The 19,909-nt window shown below is 41.4% G+C and overlaps 1 protein-coding gene across 2 annotated transcripts in view; it reads left to right on the top strand.

Moving 5' to 3' along the window:
• TNPO1 (transportin 1) overlaps window positions 1-19,909 on the top strand; it is a 50,713-nt gene that overhangs the window by 28,890 nt on the left and 1,914 nt on the right. The window contains exons 7-23 of one of the 2 annotated variants that reach the window (XM_075270587.1): window positions 769-891; window positions 1,754-1,872; window positions 1,995-2,055; window positions 2,151-2,319; window positions 2,750-2,902; window positions 3,938-4,163; window positions 4,726-4,897; window positions 5,039-5,125; window positions 5,652-5,759; window positions 6,684-6,842; window positions 7,325-7,412; window positions 8,401-8,499; window positions 9,129-9,224; window positions 15,184-15,259; window positions 16,149-16,248; window positions 18,123-18,197; window positions 18,983-19,126. In XM_075270587.1, coding sequence (XP_075126688.1) covers window positions 769-891; window positions 1,754-1,872; window positions 1,995-2,055; window positions 2,151-2,319; window positions 2,750-2,902; window positions 3,938-4,163; window positions 4,726-4,897; window positions 5,039-5,125; window positions 5,652-5,759; window positions 6,684-6,842; window positions 7,325-7,412; window positions 8,401-8,499; window positions 9,129-9,224; window positions 15,184-15,259; window positions 16,149-16,248; window positions 18,123-18,197; window positions 18,983-19,090 — 2,019 coding nt within the window. In that variant the 3' untranslated portion in view covers window positions 19,091-19,126. Of the gene's footprint in view, window positions 1-768; window positions 892-1,753; window positions 1,873-1,994; window positions 2,056-2,150; window positions 2,320-2,749; window positions 2,903-3,937; window positions 4,164-4,725; window positions 4,898-5,038; window positions 5,126-5,651; window positions 5,760-6,683; window positions 6,843-7,324; window positions 7,413-8,400; window positions 8,500-9,128; window positions 9,225-15,183; window positions 15,260-16,148; window positions 16,249-18,122; window positions 18,198-18,982; window positions 19,127-19,909 lie in introns of those variants that run through there. The other variant, XR_012715445.1, reaches the window with a different exon arrangement.

The raw sequence follows: 19,909 nt of genomic DNA, 5'->3' as shown, positions 1-19,909 counted from the left end.
CTATAGGACTAACTTATTTACTATTCAGATAAAATGGACTGTGTGTTTTAGGTGGGTTTTCTGATGTGTTAGCGTGGCTACCACCGTTCCCAAGCACATATAACTACTACCACAATATTACAGATCACATTACAGTGATATATAACAAAGATATGGTGCTCATCACCAGGGACCACTGCTTTTGCTACTAAAGTAGGATGAGTGCTTGTCATAGTTGTTGGAGGATCCACTCTCACTGCATGGGCTGGTAGGGAACTAAGCGGCAAGAAGAGTGCTCTAGGATGCTAAAGGCCCGCCTCTGGTGCACCACTGCCTAATTTGCATAAGACTTCAAAATTTTCCTCCAAATCTACAACAGTAACTTGCATAACAAAGGTGTGACGCTTATCACTGTAATGTGCTCGTAACATAATGGTGACAATTAAACAGGCTTTGGGGGAGGTCCCTGTAAAAAGGGGTATTTCTAATATTAGACAATATTCCCCTATTCTGTGGAAAGCGAATGTGTGCGACCTCTGATAGTCTGACATTTCGGACATTTAGAGATGAGAAGAACTGCGCCCGCAAGTTCCCCTGAGTGTACAATGTGAATAGAGTGGTGGCTACGCATGTTCACGACCCCTATTGCCTTGGAAGGACTTGCAGATTCTCAGTAATCAGACCCTTACTTAACTCTTATACTGTGGATGTGGAATAAATTAACAGGAAAATGGCTTTTAAAGGTTGTGGTTTTTTGTTTTTTCTTTTTTTTTTTTTTTCTATCTGCAGAACTTGTTTGCGTTGGCCACTGATGAAGAACCAGAAGTTCGTAAAAATGTCTGCAGAGCTCTTGTCATGCTGCTTGAAGTCCGAATGGACCGCCTGCTTCCACACATGCATAATATTGTTGAGGTGAGTGGTTTGGTGCCTATTGACCTTTATATTGAATATTCATTGAAAGTAGTACACGGAGCAGATTTCCATTACAGCATGTAGACCACTATTAAACTTCGTGTGTGTGTATAGATTACAGTTGGGGCACTAACTCACAAGTCACTCTAATATAAGAGGATTTTCCATAACTTACCACATAGAAAATGCAGTCCAATCTGCAGGCAGCATGTTATAGAGCAGGAGCTGCACATTGATAAGATTCAGTATAACTTATAGAAATCTCTGATCACCAAGGAGGAGATCCTATCAGTGATTGCGAACTTCTCCTCTGACTGTGAATAGAGAGAGCTGTCATAGATAGGACCATATCCTTGACTTTTCAGTATAAAGCGGAAACTTAAATATGACTTAACAGGTTCCCTTTTAACATCAATCAGGTCAGTGGGGCTCTAGCACATTAGTCGCGTGACCTGCATGGAGCTACAGTACCAGCCACATCCACTCTAAAATGTGTGCTGCTGTTCTTGATATAGAGTGAGTTGATGACTGCCTGTGTCATGCAATTGATCAGTGGGGTTTCCATTTTCCAGACCACCACTGATATATTGCTGACGTATCCTAAGGACTGAGTACGTTGACAGCTGGGCGTTACAGCTTGTAGGTTTGTCCTTGCCCATTGAGCCTGTCTGGATAGGGCTGCTGGTGTCAGGCGCTATTAGGAATGTTACCAATTGTCAATTTATGCATTCATTTCTAAGAGGACTAATAGAGGAACAGTGAATCTTTTCTGGAACCGTGCTCTAGAATGATTTCCTGAGGCATGGAAGGGGTGGTCTATATGTATAATGGTTTTTGTTTTGTTTTTTTCCCCCAACTATAGTACATGCTGCAAAGAACACAGGATCAAGATGAAAATGTTGCTTTGGAGGCGTGCGAGTTTTGGCTGACTCTGGCTGAACAGCCTATTTGTAAAGAAGTTCTATGCAGACATCTTACAAAGTAAGTGATTTTTCTTATTTTGTTGTTGGGTTTTCGTGATCCAGCAGTGTAACCTCTTATGTCAGTGAGACTTTTGAGCACGTGGCAAACTACTGCTTATAAATAAATGGTTTGTCTCTTAGGTTGATACCCGTGTTGGTAAATGGAATGAAATATTCGGAGATAGATATTATATTGCTCAAGGTGAGTGGATGGTACAGAATTTCCATTAAAAAAAAGTTAATCCCACTTGTCTGTGTAGTAATGTTAATCATGTACCATAAAATGTCATCATCCAGGGTGACGTGGAAGAGGATGAGGCTGTTCCAGACAGTGAGCAGGACATACGGCCTCGGTTTCACAGATCGCGAACAGTGGCTCAGCCACATGAAGAAGATGGCATTGAAGAGGATGATGATGAGGATGATCTTGATGACGATGATGAAACTATATCAGATTGGAATATAAGTAAGTTTCCTAGACTCTGATTGTGATATAGAGTATGATGGTGACAGGCTCCCTTAAAGCAGCCACGGGCTGTTGTAGAGTGCATTATACTGCTTATATAAATATGCTAATAATGCTCAAGTGCCATGTGGGCGTGACAGACCTCTGTTTCAAATCTGAACACCGCCTTTGGAGGCTCCAGGCCTATCCCCATTGCACTTGAGCCTCATTTGCACATTTATAAATATGGCTATTTCGAGGAAGTGGCGCCTCTGTTGGGCTTTCTAAATGTATGATTGTGTTCAGCATGATATACTATGGCTGCATTGGTTTGATACGTTTTTTGGCATCTGACTCCCTTTTAACAGGTATTTCTCTGGTCAAAAATCTGCTTGTGTCTTTGAAGCAATTTCACTTTAACAAGCCTTTGTTTTTCTTGCTTTCTACCCAGGGAAGTGTTCAGCTGCTGCTCTTGATGTGCTCGCGAATGTGTTTCGGGATGACCTTTTGCCACACATTTTGCCTCTATTGAAAGAATTACTTTTCCATCCTGAATGGGTAGTAAAGGAATCTGGAATTTTGGTTCTTGGTGCAATTGCAGAAGGTTAGTGTTTCTATACATTTATTTCTTGTGTTTCAGAAGTCTGTGTTATACCAGTGAAGACATTTTGCTGTTTTTATTTATTGTAACGGATGGCAAGACAGAGAAGCCTTTCCTGACTCTCAACAGTGTTGCGATTCTTCCTACACTATTCCAAGCCAGGAAAATGTAAAACCATGTCATAAATCAGAAGGCTCGAACCTTAACTTATTAGATTTCTGCTTCATTCTTTCAGTTATTTACTGCTCTGCTGCCCTTCAGATTAGACTTCAGCAACTAAATCTAGTCTGATCATTGAAAAAGAAAGCTACAGGAATGTTCCTGCCATTTTAAATCTTATAATCTGCCAACTGGACAGGTTAGGAAATAATGTAGTACTGTGTTGGCTAGGAGAAAAATTGTGATGTTAAATACTTTTGTGCCAAAAACCCCCAAAATTGTATGATACCTTGTTATATCGGTTTAAACAGAAATATTTTTAGCCTTTATGAGGATAAAGGCCCCTCCATCAGCCTGTTTAGAATTGAATGGCTGAGAAAAGAGCACAAGCCTTGCCATGGACCAGGGCAGTTACAAGCATTATACATCCTTATGATAAGCTGGGACGGTAAAATCTGAGGTTTACAGATGGAAGGGCAGTGGGGGTGACGACTTGGCCAGGTCAGATGGTAATCTGCAGGAAATTTGTCGATCAGCTCTCATTGGCCGAATTATATAGACCGATGCAAAATGAATCGGGGAGGAACAATTCTAACTACAATATACAATGTATGACTGTACTCATGATCAGGGCTACATCCCTATTTTCATGGCAATGTACTGCCGATCATCTTAATCTTTACACTGCAGGAGTAGTGTAACGTGAAGGATTTTTCTATTCAAGTGTTCATGGAGGGAAAAAAATTGCACACGAATCATTGATCTCCCTTAGGATTAGTATTGGGAGTATTTCACTAAAAGTGCATGTATTTATGAAAGTTTAATTAAAACAGCGTTTTCTAACCTTTTTTGTTTATATTGCAATCTTTTCTATTTTAGGTTGCATGCAGGGTATGATCCCATACCTCCCCGAACTCATCCCTCACCTTATTCAGTGCCTTTCTGATAAAAAGGCTCTTGTGCGCTCCATTACCTGTTGGACCCTTAGTCGCTATGCACACTGGGTAGTTAGCCAGCCCCCAGACATGTATTTAAAGCCATTAATGACAGAGCTGCTAAAACGAATCCTCGACAGCAACAAGAGAGTACAAGAAGCTGCTTGCAGGTAATGATGCAGACTGGTTATTTTACATTCGCTACAGATCTTATTACAAGCAGTCAGCCCGATTTGGGCCTTGAGTGTGTGTGGTCTGGTCTGCATTGACCTACATCACAGGTGCCTATGCCATATGCACTCAAATTTTGGAGAACTTGTAACTTGATTGGCTTTACCTGTCAAAAAAGAAAAAAAAAAGACTAACTTTATGCAGGTACTTTATGACAATAGGTGTATGGCCACACATGGCAGTGCATTGTGGGGTATCCTACAGCTTGGCTATTGCTGACTAACCCCTGCAGCTGGGTCGGTTTTTCAACCATTTCCTCAAAAGTAATTGAATCCTCAGTGTGTGTGTATGTGTTTTTGTTTTTTGTTTTTGTTTTGTTTTCTCTCTTTTCCCCTCTCTGCTTTGTGTGAAATCCCATCCACGTCACTGCTGTAATTTGCAGTGGGTTATCCGCTGTGTAACTGCAATGTGTGGCCCCAGCCTTAATAAAGTCGACATTCCCTGGACATATGCACTGAACCTTTTACCTATGTACTGAATTGAGTTCCTTTTATTCCTTAGTGCCTTTGCTACCTTAGAAGAAGAGGCTTGTACAGAGCTTGTCCCTTACTTGGCTTACATTTTGGATACTTTGGTCTTCGCATTTAGTAAATACCAGCATAAAAACCTGCTCATCCTTTATGATGCTATAGGGACATTAGCAGATTCTGTTGGACACCACTTAAATAAGCCAGTGAGTATTAGATCTGGGATGTTCTTTCTCAGTATTAATGTATCGTTTAAGTGTTTGTCCTGTTCATCTGTCTTGTCTTTATTGTGGATTTATTGCTCCTTTTGGTGCATATGAAAAGCTAACGTTCCCATGTTTTTGTAGGAATATATTCAGATGCTAATGCCTCCACTTATCCAGAAATGGAACGTTTTAAAGGATGAAGACAAGGATCTCTTCCCTTTACTTGAGGCAAGGACTATGCATTGGTTTGATTTGCAGGTGTCATTTTGTTCTCTCCCTCCCTCAAGTGACAAATTTCCAATTTCAGAAAACTTTTTAACAGCAGACATTTGTCCTGTGGGAGTTGTAGTCTCTTATGGTCTTTCAGATAAAATGATCATGTTGTGATGTGTTGGTGTGATGATGTTTATAATGTGACTATTCTTGTTTTAAAGAATATTCCAAAAGACTATTAAACCCTTTTATCACCCACCCTACGCCCGCCCATACCCACATGACCCAAACCAGAACGAAGAGACCCCAAAGACTACTCCTCCAAAATCACCCACTCCATGCCCCCTCCCTTCACCCCAACCACTCTTTTTGCTTTGGTAATGCCGATTGTGTTTCCGGTTATGCCAATAAAGCCTTATTGTTTTGTATATGCCATAATTGTCTGATAGATGCAAGTCCTACCTCACAGTTTGGCATATTAAACAGCATTTTTCTCATTGCTTATATGCAAAGTAACTTTGAGTACCTTTTGACCTTTCAGTGCCTATCTTCTGTTGCTACTGCACTTCAGTCTGGTTTTTTGCCCTACTGTGAACCTGTGTATCAGCGTTGTGTGAACTTGGTACAAAAGACTCTTCAACAAGAAATGGTAAGATCCTCATAACATTGTGCAGATTATGTGAAGGCATCTACTTTCTTGTATTCTTGTAAAATTCATGGAGGGGAAGAGAGAACTGATGTAATTTACTGGTTAACTAGGAAAGTCTTAGTTGTAGCCATCTGCAAAAACTCAAAAAACCAAACCGTATTGTTCTAGAGGTTGTGGTAAGACAGCATACCCTTTCTATATGTTCTAGTAGCTTGATTGTTGTGGAGAAAAAAACCAAAGAGGATGCGCTTCCCATGTATGAAGCCACAATCTAATTGTTGATGGATCCCCACTTCTTTCCCCAGAGGTTAGGGTACCATTCCTCCTTTTGAAGGGGGATAAATACTTAGAGTATCAAAGGACCTCTGGCCAGGGTCGCCACTCACTGGATAGCTGACTGTCAAGCCTGACAGAGTCGTATAGCAAAAGTGCAAAATAGTACAATCCAATGAATTCCACTGTAGTAAGATCCAGGGGGCGCACACCTTTACAGTACAGAACCGGTACACATTTACTTTTTTTTTTTGTACTGCGTGCGCCCCTTGGTTCTTACTACGGTGGAATTCATTGGATTGTACTATTTTGCTGTTCTATGTTCTAGTAGGGTGTATGAACATGTATAGCTGCTGTTGGGCAGAGTGGGGAGTAGCTGACCACTTTATCATTACTCAATCCAGCTGTATAATACATTCATTGGATTGGACACCACCATGGTTGCTGCAGTGGATCTGGGTCTACCTTTAGCTTTCCAAGCTGATGGTTTCTAGAGCCATATCTGCTCGTTGGTTGCTTTAGGTTCTCTGATATTTCACTTTCCTTACCCATCACTGCCTTTTGTTTTATCCTGGCCAAATACTTACCCAATGCTTATTTCCAGTGACTTGTAGATCTGCCGTTTCATAATTTACTTTTTCCTCTTTCAAGATGCACAATGCTCAGCCAGACCAGTTTGAGTCTCCAGATAAAGATTTTATGATTGTGGCGCTAGACTTGCTCAGTGGATTGGCGGAAGGGCTTGGTGGCAACATAGAACAGCTTGTAGCGCGGAGCAACATCCTGACTTTAATGTACCAGTGCATGCAGGTAAGTGGACAAGGGTGTGGTAACTAATGCAGAATGAACTCTGGGTTCCTCTTTATATCTGTCATATCTGATCTCTAATCTGCACAATAATCTGCACATATCTGGCACCTCTGTCATTGGGGAACCATATTGTGTGCACCATATTGCACTTTATAATGCTGTTAGTGAATTTAGAACTAGTGACAGTGGTTATAATATTAGGGCATCAAACTGAGAGCCGACTTTTACTCCATATCTAAATGAGCTGGTGCACCTTGTCAGATTTGTCTCTGCACAGCGCACCCATTTTCTTCAGTGGTCACCAGTTAGTGCCACCCCTATAACCGAGATTGATGGTCCATGTGCTGCAATTTGCAGTGGCCAAAAAATGAAAATGGTTTTCTCCAAGAAAGATATTGCACTATGTTACTAACCAGTATTTGTAGTACTTTGCATGCTGTATATGTAGCATCAAATAAACCCTGTTTCTTTTTGTTTCTCAGGATAAAATGCCAGAGGTACGACAGAGTTCTTTTGCATTATTAGGAGATCTGACCAAGGCTTGTTTTCAACATGTCAAAGCATGCATTGGTAAGTTTCTCCTTATTTTCTTCCATTATAATATGCGATTACAGAACAATAAAAGTAGTACAGATACCAATAGTCATAGGAGGCGACATGAGACCTATCTGCAGCATCCAGTGTACAAAGCATTGTTGGTTTTATTGGGAACATCTATGGACATGTACAGGAAAACAAAAACGTACAAATAGTGTTGGTACAGTCTACATCAGACTGTATTGCAGTGTACACTAGACGAAAAAGTCCTGCATGCACAAGGTTTTTTTTTTTTTGTTGTTTTTTTTTTGGTTTTTTTTTCCTCCCTCTTTTCTCTGCTGCTTTGTTAAAAAGAATGGGCACCCGACAGACCCCATTATAGACCATGGGGCCCTTTGGACTCTGTCCTTGAAATTAGCAGTTAGTCTGTCGTTTGTAGACTCCCAAGAATCCAAACTACGGACACCCGACACGATAGTATGAATTTAGTATAAATTATAAAATCTATCTATGGCAGACTATTAGATTTCCTATTCGTAGAAAGAAGGGTAGAGGCTGATAGTTTGGCAAGATTACTGGTATGAGCATAAGTGATGGTGTTCTTCGGCAGAGGTGGCTCTCGCCTGGTTCACAGTGCAGAATCTTGGCAGGGGAGTAGTTTGTTACAGGGAAAGGTTTCCCCATACTCTCCACAATTATTCAGTTTTAGTCTGACACCCTTTATCCTTATAAACCAAAGCCTCATTTGGGATCATTTAGTTTATCTGCAACTTCCACATACTTGGTGTGTGGTGGGGAGGGGGCAGGATTACATTTGCGTGCAAGAAACATTTCCCTTCTAAAGATTCCCATGAAACGGCAATGTTTCAGAAAATAATCTCAAGTCTTTATGGAATGGAAAGGAAATGGAGCAAGATTAAAAAAAAAAAAAATTGCGGTCTATAATCTCATTGATTTACTTATTAGTTGTATTATATTCCATTCTTTTATATTTAACTTTTTTTTTTTTTTTTTTTAATAGCCGACTTCATGCCTATTTTAGGAACAAATTTAAACCCTGAGCTAATTTCTGTGTGTAACAACGCAACCTGGGCAATTGGTGAAATTTCTATACAAATGGGTAAGTATGTGTTAAGTTTGTTATCTTACACTTATCAAAATTGGTGTCATGCAGAAGTGAAGTAGTTGTCAAGACCTCCTCCTAGTCCTGTTTTTTTTTTTTGTAGTAGTCTACTTTTTATAATCCTCCTTCTGGGTCTTTCATACATAAGGGTAGAGGCACAGCCCATCTCACCTGTGTATATTCTCATAAGGTTGTAAAATGACTGCAACCATGACATACTTTTCGGTCATTATGACTGCCAATGTGAAGCCCACTGCTGGGGCTAGAGATTGGCTGCAGCCATATAAGCATACACAGACATTCCCGCTCCTCCTGTCTTAGACACAAGTCAAGGATCAAGTGGACCAACAAGGAATTAAGTGTTTTCTGCAGGATTTCCTCAAGACTGTCAGATCATGCCGAGACAGCTATAGACACAGTGGGAGCAGCCATATTTCTTATTTAGTTTAGCATTCATTTACATTACATTATTTGTAGTTGTCATGTTTAAACATGTAATGCTAGACCAGTTCACGCCAATGCATTGTTTACAGAATGGCTGGCTACATCTAGTGGCGCCCCTTGTGTCATTGAAATATATGAGGTTTTTTATTTTATTTTATTTTTTTCCTGTTTTCTTCTTTTAGGAGCTGAAATGCAGCCTTATATTCCATTGGTGCTGCACCAACTTGTAGAAATCATTAACAGGCCCAACACACCAAAGACTCTCTTAGAAAATACAGGTACCATTTGCCAGCTGAATACAGGCACAGACTTGGGATTCATTTCCAGATGGCTTTCTTTGTGTTTTCATAAAGCTAACATGACTTGTTTGCCGTTGGATGGCAGTGTGTATCCTGACTCTTCTTCTTTCTATGATTTTATCATCTTTTCCCCCCTTTTAAGTAAATATACTGTAATTGTAATGCGTTTTTTCTTTATTAAAAGATGCCTGCCACATTCTACCAGTAAACTCATGGAGCAGGCCTATACATGTAGCATGTTCTAAGACTCCTATATAAAGTATTGTTATATATAGCTATGTCCACTGCCGCAGGGTGGTTCTTGTGAATCCGCATGAGACAGCTTTAGTCAGGTATATATATATTATATATATATACTCCTTTTAATCCCTATGTGAAACAACTTTTATAAGTGTTTACCCCTGTACCAAGAACAAATACTAGAGGGTTCATATATTGTAAATGTATTTTAGTTTTCTTTTAGTTTTTGTATTTTCTTTTGTATATGTTGAATGTGATGTACTTTTTGGCTAAAAGTTCACTGTGGGATAAAATGTGAATAGTAAATTTCCTCCCTTTTTCCAAGAGCCAGTTACGTTTTCTCCCACTTTTTTCCTGGCAGTTCCAGATTTGTCATTTAAATTTATTTTTATTTTAGAACATAGGTTTGCGTCTCCTATTGCTGTTCAGCTTCAGCCCCATTCAGAGGGGTCGGACATGTCTCCTGAACAGTTCCCAGAGCTTAGGGGGGCTTACAGATGTGGGCACATACCAGTTCAAGGCATTTTTTGTTGCAGCAGGAAAGAAGCTTAATGCATTATACAAGTTATGACAAGTGCCCTGATGGCTGCCTGTAACCTGACAAGTGCTCAGTCGCTGGTAAACCCTGTCTAATGCCTCCGTCATGGCTTTAAATAGCACTAGCCTTAGGCTTAATGCACATGACTGTATGCAGGCCAAGTGGATCCTGAGCATGCAGCGTGCTCTGACATCACCCAAGGCTGTTACCCTCAAGATGGTAAATAATGGCCATGCAGCCAAAAAAAAAAAAAGCCCCTTTGTATGTTTTTATGGCCTTAAATACAGCCATGTGAGTAGACCCATATACATTCATGGGTTTTCAAATGGCAACATGATTGATGATGTTCAGTCGTTCGAATAAGTTTCTTCAACGGACTGACTCATCTGTTTTTCACAGATTTGGGGTCCGTGAAAAACTGCATGATGCAACGCCGGCCCAAGGCCCCATTCTGCTGCAAACTCTGCCCTGCATCAGAACTACACACGGTCATGTGCATGGTCCTAAAGGGGAGGCATTGGGCAGAGGTTACCAGTGCTGAGTACCTCCAGTGTTGCTCATCTTTGGTAGAACATAGGCAGACCAACCACCATTGCTAATCCTTCTCTGTCCTGAGAGAAGCTGGATGGCAGTCTGACACGGTCCACGGAAATATTTATCCAATCTAACAAACTAAAGCTGTCCACGGTGGGTTGTGTTATAGATATGCTGCTATATGGGGAGACAAGAGTCTGGCAGACCCCATGCATGACCAAATTAGCAGGTTTGGACAACTTTAATCTGTAGTATTTGAGCAGTGTTAGGCAAGAGGAGAGATGGTAGTGGTTACTGCCGCCACACGTGCCCCGTTCAGTTATGAGCATTGACCACAATGGTGGGTTATATTTCTGAGTAGAGGGTCCCACACTGAGCTTTTAAACTGGAAGTACATCCCTTGCTTTAAATGCATGCTGTCATTAGACTGTTCACAAATGCCTGTTCAATGGGAATGTTGCATAGTTTGTCACCTGAACATAGGTTTTGTTTTATTCTGCTTCTATACAAATCTGCTGACTTTTAGTATCTGTTTAGTTTGCTTACAGAACTTTTTATACAATTCTTCCAACATCTTCCTCCTCCCCCCATTTCTCTTGTCTCTAGCATTAACCATCTGTCTCTGTATGAGAGAACACGTCTAAAACACAAAGATCCCCCATTTACCCCTTATTATGCTGTCACATTTGAGCTGTTAAAAGGTACTCGTGACTCTCAATCCAGAATAAACATCTATTTTTCTTTCAAGAGTCACGTCAACAAATATTCAGACGATATTTAGTGCTTTCATCGTGACTTCCTGATACCACATGGATGGTGGAGACAATGTCATGGTTTAAAGGGATTGTCCATGATTACCCATTACGTTTGTAGCCACTCCTGGCTTTGGCTCAAACTGCGACGAAAAAGCAGCTTTTCTGCAGCCTAAAGGTGTCCCGTATAAATGGAGCCTCATCCAGTGCACCTCCGGAACTTGCTGAAGTCTGTCTGGGTTGTATACATAAGAGTGTATTGTTCGCACATAGGAGGTCTTCCATGGTAGCCTGCAAGTTAGACTACTTATAGATGAACCTGATTTGTCACTGTGATAGCTGCGTTTTTAATGGCTAGCAAACTGACCCGTTCTTTTCATATGGCCCCATAGGCATGCCTGTGTTATCACAGGGACTGAGACTGGATGCAAAAATCAAGATGGGTCTTATTCCAGTCTCTTGCAGCCCAAGCTCATTAATGAAATGAATGGGTCCTTGCATGGTACAGGTGACTTATATCATCAATGTGCCATTTGTTCTCACGGACTTGTACATACTCATTCGTGTAGGTGCGTTGCCAGAAGCCTCAATATTGTTGAACTCCCGTCAAAGAGAAGAAAGTAACCTAGGGCATGATTTGGGAGTGCTGTATGTTCTCCTATTGAATGTGGTCAAACTCTGGTCGATCAGCAGTTGCTGCTTACAGGTAATGGGTGGTATTGTTCTGCATAGCCCAGAATGAGAGCTTACATTCCAGTACCCTGTTATAGCAGTGGAAAAGCTATTGTGCAGGGTTTGCCCAATTCAGTCTTTTCTTATACACATCAGTGGCAATTGTATTCTCCAGGTAATGCAGAATATACTGCCCATTGTCTAGGCTGCTCAGCTATCACGTTTTCTTCCAGGCTCCACTGTACAGTATGGCAGACTCTGAACTGAGCCTGTATATACTGTTCAGCTTCTGCTGTAAATGCTTGACTATGCAGCGCTTGTTGAGGATGAAAAATGACAGGAATTGGGAGTTTTGCACAAAAGTATTCGCAGTAAGATTTGGGCTTTACATTTTAAAGGAACACTAATAACGAAATTACAACAACTTTAGAAATACTGGGATTTTGTAATTTTCATCTCCTCCTTGCCTTTTGTGCTATTTTGTCTGGTATTACAGGTAAAGAAATGTATCTGTTCCAGTAGATTAGTGACCTCCCTCTCCTCCTCAGTGTCCTGTGTTAGGCTGCAAGACAACTGACTGGAGCAAAATCCTCTCTAGTATGCCCTGTCTGCAATAGGCCCAAAAAATGTATTCCCCTCCAGCTAGATCAGATAAACAGGAGGTTAATGCTTTGTTCTCCATGGGATGATGTTGCAGATTGACAAACAGTGAGGGCAACTATGCTCCTATTTTTTACTATTCAGATGAGTTTCTAGGGTTAGTGTTTTCCTTAATTTGTGGCTTGGTGAGGTTCATGAAGTCCTCCATATAGAGTTCCACCCCAGCTCTTGTTTTACTGAATTTTTGGGCTTCTCATGTATAATCCCTGGTCATTGGTAGGTAGGGGGTTTACTCTTCAGCGGTGTGCTTTGATGTGGAGAACGTTTTCTTTCTCCACAGCCTTAAATGTGTCTTTGCTTTTGCTGTAAAAGAGTTGGTTCTAGCAAGAAGGTAAACTTGATCTTCCCTTTGCCGCTCTGATGTGTTACTGTTTTTTTTTTTTGGAATGGGTAAATAAGCCTTGCTGCTGAGTCATAAGAGGATGAGTAACTTCTGTAGAATGGCAATAGACTCTGAGCAATTATTACAAAGAAAATGGCATTTCTTTTTAATGTCTGTGCTGTGTAGATTCTCTTTTATTCCTCATAGAAGTTTCTGAATAAATAGACAATAGGGTGTTGCACAATGGAGACATGTTCTTGCTAACTCATATTGGAGAATCCATTCTGATATGTTAATAGTAAGTTTCTAGGAGGAATAATAGAAGAGCAGCACAGAATTGTAAAGTTTTACAGAATTGTTGCTGGTGGAGGGAGGGAAATCAGATGACTGACGTTGAGTGAATTTTCAATTCACTGCTGTCTTTGGCTTGAAAAACCACAGCAGAATCTGTAACGAAAAAACCAAAACCTGTTTCCGCAACTTGGGGCCTACGTTAAAAGGCGTTATTCAGTTTCTGCCACTAGATCTGCAGTGTCCTGACAATCTCCAAGATCTGCTCTACCAAGACAACCATGATGTTCACTCGCTTACAAACTGTAGGCACAGCTTTTGGTAGTGCAGCAATACCCCATAGACTTCAGTGGGACAGCTCTGCAGTGCAAAAACCGCTACAGTTTGTATGGTGAGTGTGCAGCGTGGCTGTCTCTGTATAGCCGATCTGCAGGGGTCCGGGTGTCAGAAATTGTCTCCTGGTGCATAATGATGGTTATTGGTGTTTGTATGAATATGTACTTGTTTGATGTAGCCCTGGTCTATGGTGTTCATGAGCAGTTTATTCAGCCAGTGGTATTCTGATGTGATACATGTAGTACACAGTATATGCGTCACTTTCTTTTCCGAGATCAACGACGCTCCCCCACCCAAAGCCTTTCTGCCCTCATCTGCATGTGAATACAATATTAATTTACATGAAAATGGGGCTCGAAAGTTGGATAACAGAGGCATTTATGGAAACGGTAGAATCTCCTCTACAAGGTACACAGGGGTTAGGCTTATCATGTATTTATTCCCGATTGAGTCCCATTAAATTCCATTTTTGCCAGGGTTTTTTTGTTGTTTTTTGGGGGAGTGATTTTCTTGAAATGGAATTTCCTCCTGCAGATGCTATATTAGGACTCAGAGATGTTAGAGCTGTCAGCTCTCCATGTATCAGATCCTCCCTTAGAAGCAGATTACAATATCCAATAAAATTTTGGTAGGCATTCGCGAGAACTTCAGACTTTCATAGGTACTGAATTATGCTGGTGTACAAATCGGATGTTGTACAGAGCCTTAATAGGGCAGTGTGTAACGCTTTTTATATTAGTCACCTTGTCTTGTGCTACATAAAAATAGATTGGGTGGTACCTTCTGTCCAAATTTGGCCACAAACATTAAAGGATGGCTTTAGCCCATTTTTCTATAAAATGGTCAAAGGCAGTGAAATCCCACCAGTCCCCCTCTGCTCTGTATCCTGGTCCCTGGCCACACGTCTCAGCCAGTCACTGGCCATATTAGTAATCTGCCTCAGCCAGTCACTGACCGGTCAGTTGTTTCACGAGAGACCAGCATGGATTTGGGGATCGGTGGGGAATCTCGAGGCGATTATTACTTTTTTTGTTTGTAAATGCCATCCAGGCCGCGTTTCTAAAATATAAATCCAGACAACCCCTTTTAAGTCTCTGGCTTAAGAAGTCTCCAAAATTATCGATTTTTTTTTTTTTTTTTTTTTTTTTTTTTTTTTTTTTTTGTTACCGATTTTCTAATGAGAAATACTTTTATACAAAATTAAATAAACTGCCAACGTTTGGCTTGGTTTCCAAAAAATCAGCCCACAATATCCTTCCATTTGGACTGAGAATGAAGACTTTGAGTTTTAGGTGTTCTCTCGTTTTTCTTTCCTTTATCCCCCCCCCCCTCCTCCTCTCTCCTCCACCCCCTCCACTCCCCTTCCTCCGCCCCGATCCCTCCTCTGACAGTTATGCCATATGTCACTTCCTTTGCGGAGGCAGTGTTCATAAACGACACTAGTGATATCTTATGTTTATTATCATACACAGATTCTGTTTTCTGTTTCTGAGTTATTTGTTGTTTTTTTTCTTTATTTTTTCTCCTCCCCCCTCATTTGCTCATGTCTTGGTTGGCGTTTGGTGGTGTATAACCGTGATTGCGTTGCCTTAGCAATAACAATTGGTCGTCTTGGTTACGTTTGTCCTCAAGAGGTGGCCCCCATGCTACAGCAGTTTATAAGACCCTGGTGTGTATTCTTCAATCTTTTTTTAAATTCATTTCTCTTCATGTTTTCTTTACAGTTCACATTTTTAGACTTTATTTATTTTTATTTTTTTTTTTGTCAGTTATTACACGATCCTTTAGTCATCGTCAGACATGTGACTAATCTTGTCCTATATTTTGTCACTTTATTTATTTTTTTTTTTATTTCTTCCAAGCATTGTCATATACAAGTCTTATCATTTCTGTTGTGGCTAACGACTAATTGATGCATGGGAGCATGGGATAAGATTGTCACATGCTTGCTGTGTTTAGAGCTTGTTTATAAAGGTTACCCATCGCCATTGCCGGTCGGAGGCCGCCATTTTGTTCCAAGTTGCGTCTACACTGAGACGTGACTTGGGTTTGTGCCTCAGTGATGTCACGAATATCCGTAGGATAGATATAATTTTTAGTTATTTTTACATGCAAATGGCCGCCTCCACTGCGTGTGGGCAATGGGTACATGTAAAGGGCATCAATTGAGGTTTTCAGACACGCTGCATGCACATACATCACAAGCCAATGTGTTACGTCCTACACTAGATCGGTAACACTGGCACCAACGTATACTGTGTCTGTCAATAATCTTATAAAATGTGTCACCGAACGAAAGTGATAGCATCCAGGAAGCTCCATCTTACAGTAGATGTAAGACCTTTACAATTGATTTTCCATATGTTTAGCTCTTCCCAGTTTCTCAGATATGTTTTGTAGTGTAGATTGAGTATTTGCTATACCTTATTCAGTTCAGGAACGTACCATATTGTACAGCACTGAAAAGCATTCTCTTAGATGTTAACTCTCTGCTATCCAGTTTCTTTTCTGGCCTCTTGGATTTCCATGGAATAAGTGAGGTTTGCTATTATTTGTAGGTGTACTTCATTACGGAATATCCGGGACAATGAGGAGAAGGACTCCGCCTTCCGTGGCATTTGTACGATGATCACGGTTAATCCTGGGGGTGTAGTTCAGGTAAGAATTTTACCATGTTTACTAGACACCTTACAGGGCTCACAATGTACATTTTCTCCCTATCAGTATGTCTTTGGAGTATGGGAGAAAATCCACACAAACATGGGGAGAACATACAAACTCCTTGCAGATGTTGTCTCTGGCAGGATTTGATCATAGGACTCCAGCGCTGCAGTGCTAACCACTGAGCCACCATGTTGCACCCAAGGTCCTTTTTATTCCTGTCTGCTGATGGTGTATACCGTATTTTTCGGACTATAAGACACACTTTTTTCCCCCCAAATTTTGGGGGAAAAGAAGGGTGCGTCTTATAGTCCGAATGTGGCCGCCCGGCATCCGCTGTAATAGAGAGGCGGATGCCGGCGAGGGATAGACACCGGCACAGGTGCCAGGGCCTGAGACATCGCTACGCTCCTCTGCCCTGCATGAAGCCAGCAGTGGCGATTCTATACCGCTCCTCCGTCCCTCCACCGCTGGCTTCATGCAGGGCAGAGGAGCACAGCGATGTCTCAGGCCCCGGCACCTGTGCCGGCGTCTGTCTCTCGCCGGCATCCGCCTCTCTTATTACAGCGGATGCCGGGTCTGTATTGGCGGCCCCTTCTCCCCCGGGGCCGGTCCCCACCGGCCCCATACCTGTAAAGTTGCAGGCCGGCTCCTGCATGGCGATATCGCAGGAGCCGACCTGTTCGGGTGACAGCCGGGAGCCTAATGAAGGCTCCCAGGCCTGTCACGGCTATATTAGTATTGCGGCTGGGTCTATGCCCCTCCGCAATAGTAATATACAGAATGCCCCATAGACGGCAATACAGTTGTATTCCGGGGGGGGGGGGGGGGGGGGGGGAGATAAAATAGTAAAAAAAAAAAAAGCTTTAAAAATATATAATAAAAAAATGAAATAAATAAAAGTTGTAAATCACCTCCTTTCCCTAGAATATATATAAAAGTAGAAAACCATATGTCAAACACATACACATCAGGCATCCCTGTGTCCGAAAATGCCCGGTCTACTAATAGTTTTCCTGTACAGTGAACGTCAAAATCATAAGTGCTAAAACCGCCAGGTTTTTTTTCAATACAAGGTGATCTAAGTAATAGACATTCCCCAAAATGGTATAACTAAAAAGTACATCTGGCCCCGCAAAAAAACAAAACACTCTATGCGTCCCCGTACAGCTGCAGGGTCACCTGTTAATGTGGACTTGCAGCTGTTGCAAAACTACAACTCCCATATATTAAATATTTTACCTTTTTTTTTTTTTCTTTTTTTTTGCTTCAAAATTTTTTTATCCCTATTTTCTTCCTCTAAAACCTAGGTGCGTCTTATAGTCCGAAAAATACGGTAACTTCCTGAAATGGGTTGTCATGTTGGTGTCAACCATATCTGATATTTGGGGTCCAATTCCCGGACCCTATAGTCACCAGCTGCCCCACAGTCTCAGCCAGTGGAAGCTTCTACACTGGACAGAGAATGGATGCAGTCTGCTATTCCAGTGATGGGAAAGGGAGCTCTTATTACTTGAGTAGGAGCAGCCTTTCCACTGGTCTACTGCTGAGTCCAGGTGTTGGACCTTCAAAGATGAGAGATTGAGGACCCAACCTGCGGATAGGTCCTCAGTATGAAACTTGCATTAGGGACCAGAAAACCCATTTTGTGTGGACAGCCAATCACTTAATACACCAACAGCTATAGTAGGCCAGATAGTCCTAGTCAGCCATTCCTCAGCTGAAGAATCCATGGTCACATGAGTTAAATAAACCTTCAAGCCTTTTCCCATAACTTGCTTTCCTCTCCTATTAAACTGCATAAAGGTGGATCACTGTGGCTTATCATGTTAATCAATGTGTTTTTATTTAATACTTGTCTTCATTTTCAGGATTTTATTTTTTTCTGTGATGCTGTTGCATCTTGGATCAATCCAAAGGAAGACCTCCGGGACATGTTTTGTAAGGTAGAGTCAATTCTTGTTGTCTTTAGCCCTTGGATCTATTTTGTTCTTATATTTTTAGGTGTAAAATAGGAATCCTGATAAAAGATTGACACGAGAACATTATAGATCTTTTTGATATAAAGCATTGCCATTTGCCTATTGAGAAATGGGCGTAATCTTTATTTTGACGACTGCTTTGATGTCACCCAGCTCAGTGACTGCAGTTCAGAGTCATTCACTCCCTTCTAGAGCTCCTCAGTCTTCTTAGATACACTGTAATGTTTAGTTTTGTAATACCAGGACCTAACACGTCACCCTGTACGATGCATAGCCATAACTAATCCTTGTATGATGCATAGCCATAACTTTTTATATGGCCGATCTTTAAACTATTAGACCTTTATTGTTTAGCAGACACAGCTTTGTACTTTCAGTAGGTTCTGGGTTTGGGATTAGTTTCATCCCATTCAAGGGAGTAAAGGGATTAAGGATACAGACCAGAATAAGTGGATGTAATGCTCACGGGATCTCCGCCAACCCTTCCAGTAGCAGATCAGTGATAATTCGTAAGAGTCTGACCCCCACAATCTAATTTTGATTGCTTATTCTACCGATAGGCCATAATTTTTGAAGTATGGAATAACTTTGGTATAATAGCTTAGCTTTGGAAGATTTAGTAACATTTCTTGTTTACAGATATTTATAACTCCGTTGATACTTGGCTGTGACTTCAGAATTCTCTTCCTGTGATTCCTTGCTGGGATGTCATCCATCATTTTTACTGTATTATTTTTTTTTTCCTGTAGATTCTTCATGGATTTAAAAACCAAGTAGGGGAAGAAAATTGGAGACGTTTCTCAGACCAGTTTCCGCCTCCCCTTAAAGAACGTCTTGCAGCTTACTATGGAGTCTAACCTAGATGTGATCTAGCTGCAGTCTCAACATTAGGGGTAAGTAGCAGAGGAAATCATTCTAATCCTGTTGGCTGTATTGGATCGATTCTTGGTGACTTCTGATTAAGGCACCGATTTCACTGCTCCCCTTCCCTCCAAAGCCAGTAGTGGAGAGCATAACTGCTTCTGTATAGATTTCCTTTTCCTTTTGAAGCCACTCTTGTCTCTGGTGCAGAATCTGCAACAAAAGAAAAACAATGTGTGTCCTCAGCCTAAAAGCTGTTTATGTTGCATATATGCTACAGTCCATTGACTGTTGGTCTGGGTGCAAATGTTAATGAAGTCCCCTGAATCGTGTGCCAAAATTATGAAGGGATTCTGGCCTCTTCAATTTTGCGCACTCCTGTGCCCTAGCATGGAAATCTATACCAGTCAGCAACTTCTGTAGACATGGATACAAACCTTCTATCAGTCTTCTTTGGGTGTGTTAGGGTAAGTTCACATGGTGTATTTTGGACCGGAATTCGGAGCAGAGGCACTGCATCGGCATCCAGTCGCGCACTCCACTCCAGATTAGGCCCAATGAATGGGCCTAGTCGGGAGGAGGGAGTGTCTTCAGGCCGAATTGCGAGGCGAAACGGCCTGAATGATTCAATGGGAGCTGTCTACTTGGTCAGAATTTTGAGGCGGATACGGCCTCAAAATCCTGACCAAAAATCTTTGTGAACTTACCATTTGTCAGGCTGAGGTTTACCTGTCCCCATCTCGCCTTGCTGTCCACCCTGCTCAGTCCTTTTGCATAAAAAGTGGCGAATGAGATGCAGAACCAACAGTGTGGCA

The sequence above is a fragment of the Leptodactylus fuscus genome, chromosome 1, assembly GCF_031893055.1.
Source record: "Leptodactylus fuscus isolate aLepFus1 chromosome 1, aLepFus1.hap2, whole genome shotgun sequence".
Classification (NCBI taxonomy): domain Eukaryota; kingdom Metazoa; phylum Chordata; class Amphibia; order Anura; family Leptodactylidae; genus Leptodactylus; species Leptodactylus fuscus.
Note: the sequence above shows the minus strand (reverse complement) of the source record. Positions and strands in the feature narration are given on the sequence as shown.